General features: G+C 46.0%; 1 protein-coding gene across 1 annotated transcript in view; it reads right to left on the bottom strand.

Annotated features, from left to right (window-relative positions):
* The window catches only part of LOC145352297 (fibulin-7-like), a 36,050-nt gene that overhangs the window by 14,941 nt on the left and 5,366 nt on the right, over positions 1–15,743 (bottom strand). Inside the window, exon 2 of the mRNA XM_080202049.1 lies at positions 1,478–1,634. Coding sequence (XP_080058175.1) covers positions 1,478–1,634 — 157 coding nt within the window. The remainder of the gene's footprint in view (positions 1–1,477; positions 1,635–15,743) is intronic.

The following is a 15,743-nucleotide window of genomic DNA, read 5'->3' as shown; positions in this document are numbered from 1 at the left end:
TTTTCAGGAGATCAGGTGGGTTAGAGATTGTATATATTGTGATACTCAAGGAATTGTAATTGTGTGGGTAAGGCTAAATAGAACAAAAGTTAATTCTTCTCCAGATCTGTCACTATATGCGTGTGTACCTTAACTGACTGGAAGGGTTGGTCTAGGCAAGGTTTAAATTCATAGGCCAGAGACAATGTTTTTTACCCACACTATGCCCCTTTACACTATTGTAAATCAGAAATCTAATCAATATCTGCTTCAACCGTACAAAATGACCAAACTTCCACAGCCCTCAAATATGAATTAAGGAGTGCCTATTTAAGTAAGGGTTACATTATTGAGACAGATTGCAGAAAGAACTGCCATGAAAGAACAAACAAGAGACTAAACTGAGTATTAAAGATTAAGGTGAGCAAATTGAAGTGTTTCACGTGAGGGTGGCACAGTGGTTAGCACTGCTGCCTCACAGCGCCAGGGACCTGGGTTCAATTCTTGACTTGGGTCACTGTGTGGAGTTTGCACATTCTCCCCGTGTCTGCGTGGGTTTCCTCCGAATGCTAGGGTTTCCTCCCACAGTCCAAAGATGTGCAGGTGAGGTTGATTGGGCATGCTAAATTAACCCTTAGTGTCCCAGGATGTGATAGGTTAGAGGGATTAGGAGTGTAACGAAGGGAAGAGGGCCTGTGTGGGATTGTTGTCGGTGCAGACTTGATGGGCCGAATGGCCTCCTTCTGCTCTGTAGGAATTCTATGATTAAAGGAATCTATATGGTAGAGAGGGTGACACTGTGTCCTCTGGCAGAGAAGTTCACTCTTTATTATTATTCATTCATGGAACTTGGGTGTCACTGGCTGGGTCAGCATTTACTACCAATCCCTAGTTGCCTGAAGCCGCATTACTGTGGCTCTGGAGTCACATGTAGGCCAGACCAGGTAACGACGGCAGATCTCCTTCCCTAAAGGACATTAGTGAACCAGATGGGATTTTCTGACAATTGACAATGGTTCATAGTCATCAGAAGATTCTTAATCCCAGATTTTTTTTAAATTGAATTCAAATTCCACCATCAGCTATGGCGGGATTCGAAACTGGGTCCCTAGAACATTAGCTGAGTTTTGGATTAATTGTCTAGTGATAACACCACTAGGCCATCACCTCATAATGAGTGCCAGAACATTAAATCTAGGCCCTGCCTATTAGGAGGTGATGTTACTTCCTCACACAAAAGGGTATTTGGAATGTGGAATTTCATCAGCAACAAAACTGATGAGGCTTTGTCAAATCGAATGCTTCAAAACTGAGATTTTTGCTAGGCAAGAGTCACAAAACCAAGGCATGTAATAAGTCAGGACACAAGTCAGCCATGGTCTTACTGAATAGCAGAACAGACCTCAGGGACTAAGTGGCCTCTTCCTAATAGAGAGGGTCTGAGGCCTGGAGAAGGGATCTCCTCGCTCTGGGGCCTAGTCTTACTTTGTGCACTTACCGTTGTGCTTGGAAGCCTGCTTGTTCACTGTGTTCTGCAGGAGGCTGAGCTTTCTCTTCATCATGCGCATCCCTTGTGTGTACTGGGCTTCCTGAGTGGAGAGCAGTTTCTGCATCTGCCGAATGGCACTCAATACCTGATGCTTGCTGGGGCAGCTCTGCAAGAAGAAACCATGGTATAACGTGACGATACTGAGCCATTTGCCATATTTTTTGTGTTTAAAGTGGGCAGCTTTAAGAGGCAATGTTTTGCTATAAGCATTGTTTTGTCTTGGAAACCTACAGCAGATACTAAGAATGCAAGCTAATACTTGATTTTCACTCAGAATGTGTTACTTTGGAGCGCTAATGTACCTTTTGTTTATTTAAGTTCTGTGATTTTAGACTAGATATGGAAAGTCCTGTGATTTTTCGAATAGGTATGCTGACAGAGACATGCAGTTAATGGGAGGAGCTCAGCTTGCAGGAATAAAACAGTTTCATTTTCATTTTAAAATACAAGCGGTTGCTGCCTACAGCTGCCAGAATAAAGCAGTGTCTCTCTGTCTTTCCCTCTCTCTCTATCTACAAAGGCTTTCTGAAAGATCCATGCCTGGTTACCTAAGTCAAAGCAAGTATGGCTGTGGTTTGCTAATTAATTTTAAAGAGAGGTTTAAGTCTGTAAGAGAAATATTGCTTGATTGGAACTCACAGTTAACAATCAAGTACTGCGTCTTGTCAAGTTGAAGTATTGTTCAGTGGTTAAAAGTTAAGCTAATTCATTTGTTATAGTTAAACTGCATTATTAAATAAAGTTTGTTTTGATAAAAACTTTCTAGTTTATCAGTAGAATCATTCCCGGAGTAAAATCATCCTATCCTCACATTAAAGCCAAAATAGAAAATTGTTGGGATCTAGTCTGGATTCATAACATACCTAACAGTTTCTAAAATGGTTTCTAACAATGGGTGCAATATGTTACTTCTTGCACATCCACTTTGAACACAAATTCAGCAAGAAGAGACCTTGTCAAAGGACTTGCAGGGTGTGGTGAACTCTCAATCACCAAATCTAAGGAGAACCAAAATATTTTATTTCTGCCAATATAAGCCACTTGCTAAAAGGGGCTATCATGAAGAGTCTTGCTGGCATGCCTAGCAAAAGTGTCACTTTACTGACATACTCACCTATTAAGTGTCAGTCATGGGTTGGTTGATAACATTGCTGTTTCAGAATCTGAAGGCTCAGGTTCCAGAGATCCGAGCACAAGATATAGACCTACACCAAACGTGGTCTTGTTGGTTGTGTCATCTTTCAGACAAGGGCCGGGATTTTCCAAGTTTGTTTACCCATCACAAATGCCAGTGAGAACGGAGAATTTGGCGCTCAGCCAAAACTCCATTCACTGCAGCGGGACTGGAGAACCCCAGCCATGGGGGAAGTTAGAGAATTCCACCCAAGGTATTAGATTAAGACCATTGTTCTGATCAATAATCATCCCTCAATCACATCGTTAAAGCACTAGTCATTATCACTTTACCATGGTCATCAGGTTGGGGGTTGTTAATACTGTAAAAATGGACCAAATTCTTATTTCAGTTATATCAGGCACCCCCCTCCAGCTCCAGAAACAGTGTAATTAGGTGTGGAATATAACTCCTTCCATTCATAGAATCCATAGAACCCTTACAGCGCAGAAGGAGGTCATTCGGCCCATCAAGCCTGCACTGACCACAATCCTATATTTCTGTAACCCCACATATTTACCCAGCTAATCCCCTGACACTAGGGTCAATTTAGCACAGCTAATCAACCTAACCCTCACATCTTTGGACATTCCATTCCAACAGTTCATTCAAGTGATGACTCCAACTCTTTCTATCATTCCAGTACTGCAACGTATCATGGTCGGCATGATGGCACAGTGGCTAGCATGGCTGCCTCACAGCGCCAGGGACCCGGGTTCAATTCCGGTCTTAGGTGACTGTATGGAGTTTGCACATTCGCCCCGTGTCTGTGTGGGTTTCCTTCAGGCACTCCAGTTTCCTCCCACAGTCCAAAAGATGTGCGGATTAGGTTGACTGGCCGTGCTAAATTGCCCCTTAGTGTCAGGGGGACTAGCAGGGCAAATAAGTGGGGCTACAAGGATAGGGGATGGGTGGGATCATTGTCGGTGCAGGCTCGATGGGCTGAATGGCCTCCTTCTGCACTATAAGGATTCAACAATTCTATGATTTCACGTGCCTTACTGTGCTAACTCAATTCCCTCAACAGCTTGTGGTTTCTCTGAATGGATGTCAACTTGGGCCAAATGCATAGGCAGGATTTTCCAGCCTCGCTCGTTCTGAAACTGTAAAATCCCGCCTGAGGTCAATGGGCCTTTCCCCTCACCCACTCTGATTCCGCTGGTGGGCGGGAAGGTAAAATTCCGGTCAAACGATTCTTCTGCACTGAGATTGTGCTCACTACATTCAGCTGTCCAGCTTGTCACAGAGTGACCCGATGCAGAAAACACACTGCCGTTCTTCTGATGAGAAAGAGCAGCCAACAGCATTCTGATTCATCTCCGGAGCCTCGACGCACATACTTCCTCCGAAAAATAAAATGAAAGCCTTTCGTATCTAGATCTAGATCTAGATAGGCTGAGCAAATGGGCCAGGAACTGGCAAATGGAATTTAATGTTGGCAAGTGCGAGGTGGTCCACTTTGGTAGGAATAATGGTAGGAAGGACTATTACTTACGTGGCGAAAAACTGCAGCAGGCGACGGTGCAGAGGGACCTCGGGGTCCTTGTGCATGAGTCGCAAAAACCCAGCTTGCAGGTGCAGCAGGTGGTCAGGAAGGCTAATGGGATGCTGGCCTTCATAGCGAGGGGGATTGAATATAAAAGTAGGGAGGTCTTGCTGTGGCTGTATAGGGCATTGGTGAGGCCGCAGCTGGAGTACTGTGTGCAGTTTTGGGCGCCGTACTTACGCAAGGATATTTTGGCCTTGGAGGGAGTGCAGAGGAGGTTTACTAGGCTGATGCCGGAGTTGAGGGGGTTCAGCTATGAGGAGAGGCTGAATAAACTAGGCTTGTACTCGTTAGAGTTTAGAAGAATGAGGGGAGATCTCATTGAGACGTATAAGATGATGAATGGGATGGATAGGATAGAGGTGGAGAGACTCTTCCCGCTCAGAAAGGATAGTAGGACTAGGGGGCACAGCCTCAAGATAAAGGGGGGCGGTTTAGAACGGAGTTGAGGAGGAACTTCTTCACTCAAAAGGTGGTGAATCTCTGGAATTCTCTGCCCGTTGAAGTGGTGGAGGCTGCCTCGCTAAATATTTTTAAGAAGCGGGTTGATGGGTTTTTGATAAGAGAGGGGATTAAGGGTTATGGGGAGAGGGCGGGAAAGTGGAACTGAGCCACGACAGATCAGCCATGATCTTATTGAATGGCGGGGCAGGCTCGAAGGGCTAGATGGCCTACTCCTGCTCCTATTTCTTATGTTCTTATGTTCTTATAACCCCTGATTCACCATTAGTAATGGTAGCAGAGCGGCAATTTGAATATATGTATCAAATGTATATACAATATGACACAATAATAGACTATGCATAATGCGAAGGCGCTAATCATAATTTAAGTTTTAAGTTTATTTATTAGTGTCACAAGTGGGCTCACATTAACACTGCAATGAAGTTGCTGTGAAAATCCCCTAGTCGCCACATTCCGGTGCCTGTTCAGGTACACTGAGGGAGAATTTAGCACGGCCAATGCACCTAACCAGCACGTCTTTCGGACTGTGGGAGGAAACCTATACAGACATGGGGAGAATGTGCAGACTCCGCATAGACAGGGACCCAAGCTTGGAATAAGAAGTGAAATGCAAATGTAAAGGTGTTATTTTGATTGAGTTGCCGATATTAAACCAATTGCTAGAGAAAGTTCTAATTGTAAATGTTCAATAGTGGCTCTTTGCTTCAGGTTTCATTTGTAAACATTTCTTGAGTTCTAGAACACTAGTATTGAAAGCTCTTTGATATGGAGTTTAAACATATTTGTTACTGGTGCTGTGACGTTGCAGTGCTAACCATTCTGCAGCCCCATCAAGGGAATGCTGTTAATTTTCACTCACTGTGCATGGACACTGCAGAAGCTCTTGCGCCTCTGTTGTTTCTTCTTAGCTCAGTTTCACAATGATTGGAAATGCACAGTTCATGATGATGAATAAAGAGGGGAGTAGCTGACAGCTTTTTGAAAAAGGTGCCTGAGGAATACGTTCAAACATATAGACACACCCACAGCAACTTGACTCAACCCTGACTTAATTAAAGGTTTGATAATAGTGCGCTTCAAGTACATAAAATACTAAAACTGTTTTAATGTAAGCCCATAATTAGTATGGAATTAGACTGGAAAATTATATAGATGAGAGGGTATTAGTTTACTTTGGAAATGAAACTGACAGGCAGTGACTAGTGGGGTGCCACAGGGATTGGTATTGGGACACCAGTTATTCATAATGCATATTAATGATTTAGCTGAGGGAATTAAATGTAATATCTCTAAATTTACAGATGATGCAAAGCTGGCCAGGAGGGTGAGCTGTGAGGAGGACGCAGAAGTGCTTCAGTGTGATCTGGACAAGTTGAATGAGTGAGCATATGCCTGGCAGATGCAGTATAATGTGGATAAATGTGAGGTTATCCACTTTGGTAGCAAAAACAGGGAGGCAGATTATCTGAATGGCTTTAGAGAGGAATGTACAATGAGACATGGGTGTCCTGGTACACCAGTCACTGAAGGTAAGCATGCAGGTGCAGCAGGCGGTGTAGAAGGCAAATGGCATATTGCCTTCATTGCGAGAGGTTTTGAGTTTAGGAGCAGAGATGTGTTGCTGCAACTATACAGGGCCTTGGTAAGGCCACATCTTAAATATTGTGTGCAATTTAGATTTCTTCATCTGAGAAAGGATGTTTCTGCTATAGAGGGAGTACAGTGAAGGCTTACCAGACTGATTCCTGGGCCATGGGACTGACATATGAGGAGAGATTGAGTTGCTAAGGATTATATTCACTGGAATTCAGAAGAATGAGGAGAGATCTCCTAAAAACCTATAAAATTCTAATAGATGCAGGGAGGATGTTCCCAATGGCGGGAGAGCCCAGAACCAGGGCTCACAGTCAGAGGAAGTAGAATCTTACAGTGTAGAAGGAGGCCATTCAGCCCATCGAGTCTGCACCGAACACAATTCTACCCAAGCCCTATTCCCATTACTCAATGCATTTATCCTAGTTAGTTCTTCCTGACACTAAGGGGCAATCTACCATATAGGTTAAATTGAAGAGCATTATTATCCCGGCTTAAGTGGACTGTGGAGTCTGCACATTCTCCCCATGTTTGTGTGGGTTTCTTTTGGGTGCTCCCGTTTCTTCCCACAGTCCAAAGATGTGCAGGTTAAAAGCCTTACAATGCATAAAGAAGCCATTCGGCCCATTGAGTCTGCACCTTTCACAATCTCACCCATTCCCTATCCCTGTCACCCTATGTATTTACCCTGCTAGTCCCCCTGAAACTGAGTGGCAATTTAGCATGGCCAATCAACCTGACCTGCACATCCTTGGAGTGTGGGAGGAAACCGGAGCATCCGGAGGAAACACGCAGGCACGGGGAGAATGTGGAAACTCCGCACAGACTGACCCAAGCTGGGAATTGAACCCAGGTCCCTGGCACTGTAAGGCAGCAATGCCACCGTGTTGCCCAGGTGGCTTGACCATGTTAAGTTGCCTCTTAGTGTCCCAAGATGTACAGGTTAGGAGCATTGGCCATGCTAAATTGCCCCTTAGTGTCCCAAGATGCGTAGGTTAGGGGGATTAACTATGATAACTGAATGGGGTTACGGGTAGGATGCTCAATCAGAGATTTGGTGCAAACTCGATGGGCAGAATGGCCTTCTTCAGATTCTATAAATATGAATCAATAAAAAACGCCAGACATATTTCACGTTCTGCTCTGCCTGGATACTATTACGTGGGCAAGGTGATTCTGAAATGTGTTTCTTGTATTTAATTGGCAGTGAAGCACAGTGTGTTGGCCGGCGGGTATGAAAGGCGCTACACAAATGTAGCAATGGTTTTCTTCCTTACTAAAGATTTTGCTGGATTCGGACAGATTGTCTCTATAATTATACCGAATGTCGGAACAGACTCAATGTGTTAAATAGTCTAATCCTCTTCCCACAAGATGGTATATGTTGACCACATTGTATGGCATGGTGAGCTTCTTATAATGATGCCAACTGACAACGAAAGGGATGTCTAAAAATCCATTTGAATTCAATACTCGACTCCCAGTGATGCTTGTCCAAGGCTTTAGCTCACTCAGTAATTTATCAACTTGATTGGAACATTTCAGATCCTGAGGGGTATTGACAGGGTGAATGTAGAGAGGACATGGGAGAATCCAGAATTAAGGGTCACTGTTTAAGAATAATCAATCTCCCATTTAAAATGGAGATGAGGCAAATTCCTTTCACTCAGAGGATCATGAGTCTCTAGGAGTCTTCCCGAAAAGACGGTGGACGCAGAATCTTTGAATATTTTAAAGGCAGGGATGGATAGATTCTTGGTGAGCGAGGGGGTGATAGGTTATTGGGGAAAGGAGGTGGCGGGCAGGATGTACATGCGTGGCACAGTGGTTCGCAATGCTGTCTCGCAGTGCCAGGGTTCAATTCCGGCCTCGGGTCACTGTCTGTGTGGAGTCTGCATGTTCTCCCTGTGTCTGCGTGGGTTTCCTCCGCGTACTCCAGTTTGTCCCACAGTGTAAAGATGTGCAAGTTAGGTGGATTGGTCTTAGTGTCAGGGGGATTAGCAGGGTAAAGACATGGGGTTACGGAGTTAGGGACTGGGTGGGATTGTAGCTGGTGCAGGCTTGATGGGCTGAATGGCCTCCGTCTGCATTGTACAGAATCCATGATTTGAGGCTACTGTCAGAGCAGCTGTGGCCTTATTAAATAGTGGAGCAGGCTTAAAGGGCCGAATGGCCCACTCCTGCTCTTGTTCATATTCTAGCAAGTATCAAATCTCAAAGTACCTATGGGTGGCACAGGTCAACGAAACTCTTCAGATTCAAGACGCTTTTGTCAAAACACTGACTTTCCATTGTGGGCAAAGGCATAATCTGATGCTGTGAGAGCATTTGTGGGCCCCACGCCAGGAATGAGGTCCAAAGCCTACTCAGACCTTCCAAATTTCAGGATAACCCTGGAGAATGGGAGGAAGTTTTATTTTTAAGTGTAGTCACCACTGCAACATGGACAACACAACAACTTGTACACAGCAATCTCCCACAAACAGCGATGTGGCCATGGCCAGGCAATCTGGTGTGGCAATGTTGATTGAGGGATAAATATTGAGTTGGGCATGAGGGATAACTCCCGTGAGCTTTTTAAAGTTTAAACTTTATTTATTAGTGTTACAAGTAAGCTTACATTAACACTGCAATGATGTAACTGTGAAAATCCCCTAGTTGCCACACTTGGGTACACTGAGGGAGAATTTAGCATGGCCAATGCACCTAACCAGAATGTCTTTCGAACTGTGGGAGGAAACCAGAGCACCTGGACGAAACCCACGCAGACACGGGGAGAATGTGCAGACTCCACACAGACAGTCACCCAAGCTGGGAATTGAACCTGGGTCCCTGGCACTGTGAGGCAGCTGAGCTGTGCCACCGCGCCACCCCTTCTCCAGAATGGTGCCATGGGATCTCTTGGATCCACCCGAGAAGGGTGCTTGGTTTAATGTGTTGTTCAAAGGATGGCATCTCCAACAATGTAGCAACGGTCTCTCATTTCTGGGAACATCGCCATGGAGAGTGAGCGAGAGTGCCTGAACACTCAGCTCAATTGGAATGATGAAGATTCTTGTCTAAAAAGGCCCATCAATGTTTTATGGCTGTACAAACATGGGTGGAATTTTAAGGCCCTGCCCCACCCCAACTAACGCACTAGCATATTTGGGGGTGATCGAGGATAGGGAAACTGGTGGAAAGCCCACCATGTTCATAGAACAAAGAACGGTACAGCACAGGAACAGACCCTTCAGGCCACCAGGCCTGTGCTGGTCATGTTGTCTTATCTAGAACAACTTCCTATATCCCTCTATTCTCCATTTGTTCAAGCGTCTTTCCAGGTAAGTCTTAAATGTCGTTAACATATCTGCCTCAACCAGCTCCCTTGGCATTCCAAGCTCCCACCACACTGTAAAAAACATCCCCCACACATCTCCATTGAACCATTCCCCCCTTACCTTGAACTTGTGTCCCCTTGTGATTGTCATTTCTGTCCTGGGAAAAACCTTCCAACTGTTCTATACCTCTCAATTTTATGAACTTCTATCAGGTGGCCCCTTAGCCTCTATCTTTCCAGGGAGAACAATCCCAGTTTATTCAATCTGACTTCATAGCTAATATCCTCCCTCCCAGGCAACCTCCTGGTAAACCTTTTGCCTGTCTGAACCCCGAGGGGACCCCCATATTACAGGGGGGAAAGGCCAGCCCCGCCCACTCTTAGGCCTATTGAGGTTCCTGAGTGGCCAATAATTAAAGTAAAGTAAAATTAAAGTTCATTAGTCACAAGTAAGGCTTACATTAACACTGCAATGAAGTTACTGTGACATTCCCCTGGTTGGCACAATCCGGTACTTATTCAGCTCAATGCACCCACCCAGCATTGGGAATCCACCAAAAGGTGGTATGACCCTAGGAGCACCCAGAGGAAACCCATGCAGACACTGGGAGAATGTGTAGACTCCACACAGACAATGACCCAAACCTGGAATCAAACCCAGGTCCCTTGGTGCTATGAAGCAGCAGTGATAACCACTGTGCCATCGTGCCACTCAGTAAAGTTAAGCTAACCGCTAACGGGTCTTATTCCACATCCACTACAATAATACATGTGGCTGGGGAAGGTGGATTGCCCAGCAGGTTTCATTGTATGCGTAAAGACAGGAAGGGGGGGGTTGGTCATACCATCTTTTGGTGGATTCCCTATGCCTATCAGGGGCATGCTCCATATTGCTACCTCTACTTTGTGCCTTTCTCAGTGGCCTCCCCCAGCCCCTCCTGCTGGGATCCCAATCATTCCTTGACCAAAATACCTGGACTTACCTTCAAGTCCCCTATCTATGTTCCTCCTTCCTGGGGAGTATGTGCAGTGTCTACTCTGTCACTCCTGGAACTATTGAGCTGTTGCCCTGTGGCTTTTGAGGGTGGGACAGCCCGTCACTGAGCAAGCAGAGGTCCAAATTTCATCTAATTGAGGCACCCCCCAGTACTAGTCTCACAGAGCAGCTTGATTTAAAGTAGAGGTGGTGGTGACTGACTGCTCCCCTATGCATACTGACTGTAAAATTCTGAGTGAGCCTGTAGCTTGCTGCAGAGGGCTATGGGCAGGACTTAATGCACCCAAAAGCCTGCAGAGGGAGGTAGTGCGCACGTTCAGGCCTCTGATGCTGCACATGTGCATTAGCAGTAGCAGGGGTCTGACAGGCAAAGAGCGCCGTTAGGCCCCTGCTGCTGCAGGCTGCCTCAAACAGCACCCCACTCCTGCCTCTGCAATCGCAGGGGCCTTTAGCCCCAGATACAGAACCCACCGCCCTTCTCCCGCCCAGACTGGTCACAGACCCTTACCTCCCCCAGCAATGGCGATCCCGCTACCCTCCTCCCATCAATCGTTGCAGAGTGGCAGGAGACCCCTCAGCCCATTGGCCCTGTCCTCACCCTCAATGTTCCCAGTCCATGGCACTGGGCCCCCTGCAACGGCGCAACACGGTCGTAAAATACTGCCCGTTGAACACTCGTTTCCCTGACCCTTCCCACGTGAAGAACCAACAGACCTCATTTCATAATTATTCTCTAAGTTGTGGAAATTGACCGTGAATCATCTGATTTTCTGTACAGCGACGAAGCTAAATATTTACAATGGAAGTTTTAGTAAGAGTCCTTTGTGTATTTTCTTGGTTAGCTTTTAGTACCCACCCCATTTAGATTGCACAAGTACACAGACTACAGCACGTTGTCTCAGACCCCGCTGTCATTGGTATGGGCAGCACGGTGATTAGCATTGCTGCCTCTCAGCACCAGGGATCTGGGTTCATTTCCAGCCTGTCCATGTGGAATTTGCATATTCAAATTGCTCCCGGTGTGCTGTCCTGGCCAATATTAATCCCTCAACAAATGCGACAAAAATCAGATTATCGGGTCATGAATCTATTGCTGTTAACCGAGTGTTTGATGTGTTGTCTAAATTGCAACCTTGGCTACACTTTGAAAGTATTTTGTTCAACGTCAAACACTTTGGAATGTCATGAGATAGCGAAAGGCGCTACATAGATTAAATTACTTTCTGTAAAAATCATAGAATCCTTACTGTGCAGGAGGAGGTCATTCAGACTCCGCACAGACAGTGACTCAAGGTAGAAATCGAATGCGGATCCCATCGAGTCTGCACTGACTCACTGACAGAGCTTCTTACCCACACCTTCTCCCCTGCCCTGTCCCTGTAACTCCACACTGTTATCATGGCTGATCCATCTAACCTACACATCTTTGGACACCAATGGTCAATTTTAACACGGCCAGTCCATCTAACCTGAACATCTTTGGACTGTGGGAGGCAACTGCAGCACCCAGAGGAAACCCATGCAGATACGGGGAGGATGTGCAAACTTCCGCACAGACAGTGACTCAAGCTGGGAATTGAACCCAGGTCCCTGTGTTGTGAGGCAACAGTGCTAACCACTGTGCCACTGTTTCCAGGATGGGCCTGCGGCATGGTGACACACTGGTTAGCACTGCTGCTTCACAACACCAGGGATCCATGTTTGATTTCGCCTTGGGTCACTGTCTGTGCGAAGTCTGAATGTTCTCTCCGTGTCTGCGTGGGTTTCCTCTGGGTGCTCTGGATTCTTCCCACAGTCCAAAAGACATGCTGGCTGGGTGCATTGGCTATGCTGAATTCTCCCTCAGTGTACCCGAACAGATACTAGAGTGTGGCGACTAGGGTATTTTCACAGTAACTTCATTGCAATGTTAATGTAAGCCAACTTATGACACTAATAAACAAGTAAACAAACAAACTTCTGATTCAGGGGTGACAATGCTACCCTAACGAGATACAGCTAAAACCCACTATTGAGGGGTCATGAGGTCTCACACACTGACTGCCCCAAAGAGTAATGGTCACGTCAGAGAGACAGAAGCACTGTGCTCATGTTGCTGGACTCATTATCCAGTGGCCCAGGCTAATTCCTTGGGGACATGAGTTCAAATCCCATCATGGAGGCTGGTGGGATTTAAGTTTAATTAAAAGCTGGGAAATAAAGCCTGTCTCTGTGATGGTGATCATGACAACCATCGTCGATAGTTGTCAAAAACTGTCCAGTTCAGGGAAGGAAATCTGCCCTCTTTACCTGGTCTGGCCTACATGTGGTTTCAGACATACAGCACTGTGGTTAACTCTTAACCACCCTCTGAAATGGCCTAGCAAGCCACTCAGGTCAAGGGCAGTTAGGGATGGACAAGAAATGCTGGCCCAGCCAGTGATGCCCACATCCAAAGAAAGAATAAATAATACTAATTGCAAGCTATATTTTGAGAAATTTAACCTGAAATGCACATCAGAGCATTGGTATAAGTTCAAACGTACTGGGGACATTTTACAGTCCGCACTGAAGCTAACTTCGATTGATGTTCTCTCTCCATCTTCCTTCCGTCTCCAGCTGGAACATCTTAGCTGGAGCACAGAGCACCTTCTAAGGCTGAAAATATACCACACTCTCTGATTCTGCTCATTCCTGATGTCTATGCGACAGGAAAGACCTCTAACATCCACAAACATCACACAAAATTAGAGGGTAGGATTATATCCTTCATGCATTCAAGCTACACTCAGGAAGAGTGTATAATCTAAGGGCAGCTGTAAGAAGAGCAGTGTGTCACTACCGAGCTATCCCTCTGTCAGTAGACAGACCTCAGGGTGGCACAATATTTCTTGTATGGGCAAAATGGACTATATTACACTAGGTGGCATGGCGACACAGTGGTTAGTACTGCTGCCTCAGTGCGCCAGGGACCCAGGTTCGATTCCCGGCTTGGGTCACTGTCTGCCCACATCTGTATGGGTTTCCTCTGGGTGCTCAGTTTCCTCTCACAGTCTGAAAGGCGTGCTGGTTAGGTTAACTAGCCATGCTAAATTCTCCCTCAGGCGCCGGAGTGTGGCAACTAGAAGATTTTCACAGTAACATCATTGCAATGTTAATGTAAGCCTACTTGTGACACTAAAATATAAACTCACCTGGACTCTGTAGTGCTATTCTGATAGTCTAGCTACAATCTGCCAGAAGTGTTAGTTCCTTGAGTGTGCTATTTTTAGTCCAACACTGATCTAAATTGCCATCCGCAGTTCCTGCAAATGTGTTAATTGGACTTCTATATAATCACACAGAGAAAGATGTAATTAAACCCTGTTGTGTCACTGCAAGATCCTGCCAGTGTTTCACAAGCATTGCAGATGAGAGATATGTCAGTGCGCAGTCAGCATTAAACTCTGAAAAGATCTTACATCAATATAACAGGCAGAATTCTCCGGTCTTGTTCACCCCTTTGCCACTGCCTTTGAGAATGGAGAATTTGGCGTTCAACCAATACTCCATTCACTGCAGCGGGGTTGGAGAATCCCAGCCACAGACAAGTTCAGAGAACTCTGGCCAAAGTCTTTCACTGCTACTCCATTCTAAGGGCACACTCTTAACCGAGCATCCATACCATGCTCCCACTGCAGCAAGGTTGGAGAATTTGGTGCACAGACTCATCTTTGTTCACTGTAGCAGGGTGGGAAAATCCCGCCGGCACGAACGGTGGTAATATTCCGGCCAGAGCACATATGGGCGACATGGTGACACAATGGATTAGCACTGCTGCCTCACAGTGCCAGGAATCTGGGTTTGATTCCCTGCTTGGGTCACTGTCTGTACAGTCTACACATTCTCCCTGCATCTGCATGGATTTCCTCCAGGTGCTCCAGTTTCCTCCCACAGTCCAAAAGACATGCTGGCTAGGTGCACTGGCCACGCTAAATTCTCCCTCAGTGTACCCGAACAGGCACCAGAGTGTGGCGACTCGGAGATTTTCACAGTAACTTCATTGCAGTGTTAATGTAGGCTTATGTGTGACACCAATAAATCCATTTATCCAAGTATTTCTACTGTTATATGGTGGGATAGATGGCTGGCAGTACTAGGAAAATCCATATTCCAAGAAAGATCTTTTAAAATAGGCTAGCTATAATTAAAGAAAATAAATGATGGAGTGTAGTAGAGTGGTCTACAGAGCTTTCCTTGCTCTGTATTTACCATAACCACAAACGGATACAGAAAGCTACAACAGTTAATTACGGTTTTCAAGCGACATTCAACAAATTCTTGGTCACTTTTACTGATAGCAACTTAGGAGGCAAAGAGTGGGGGTCAATGGGTGCTATTCGGATTGGCGGTTGGTGACTAGTGGGGTGCCCCAGGGGTCGGTGCTGGGGCCTCAGCTATTTACCATTTATATAGATGATCTGGAGGAGGGAACCGAGTGCAGGGTGTCGAAATTTGCTGATGACACCAAGATTGGGGGAAAGGCAAATTGTGCGGAGGGTGTGGAGAGTCTGCAGAAGGATCTAGATAGGCTGGGCGAATGGGCCAGGAAATGGCAAATGGAATTTAATGTTGGCAAGTGTGAGGTGGTCCACTTTGGTAGGAAGAATGGTAGGAAGGACTATTACTTACGTGGCGAAAAACTGCAGCAGGCGACGGTGCAGAGGGACCTCGGGGTCCTTGTGCATGAGTCGCAAAAACCCAGCTTGCAGGTGCAGCAGGTGGTCAGGAAGGCTAATGGGATGCTGGCCTTCATAGCGAGGGGGATTGAATATAAAAGTAGGGAGGTCTTGCTGCAGCTGTATAGGGCATTGGTGAGGCCGCAGCTGGAGTACTGTGTGCAGTTTTGGGCGCCGCACCTGCGCAAGGATATTTTGGCCCTGGAGGTAGTGCAGAGGAGGTTTACTAGGCTGATACCGGAGTTGAGGGGATTGAGCTATGAGGAGAGGCTGAATAAACTAGGCTTGTACTCGTTAGAGTTTAGAAGAATGAGGGGAGATCTCATTGAGACGTATAAGATGATGAATGGGATGGATAGGATAGAGGTGGAGAGACTCTTCCCACTCAAAAAAGACAGTAGGACTAGGGGGCACAGCCTCAAGA

This window comes from Carcharhinus amblyrhynchos, chromosome 14 (assembly GCF_965287045.1).
Source record: "Carcharhinus amblyrhynchos chromosome 14, sCarAmb.v2.hapA, whole genome shotgun sequence".
NCBI lineage: Eukaryota > Metazoa > Chordata > Chondrichthyes > Carcharhiniformes > Carcharhinidae > Carcharhinus > Carcharhinus amblyrhynchos.
The sequence above is the reverse complement of the archived record's forward strand: the minus strand, read 5'-3'. Positions and strand labels throughout refer to the sequence as shown.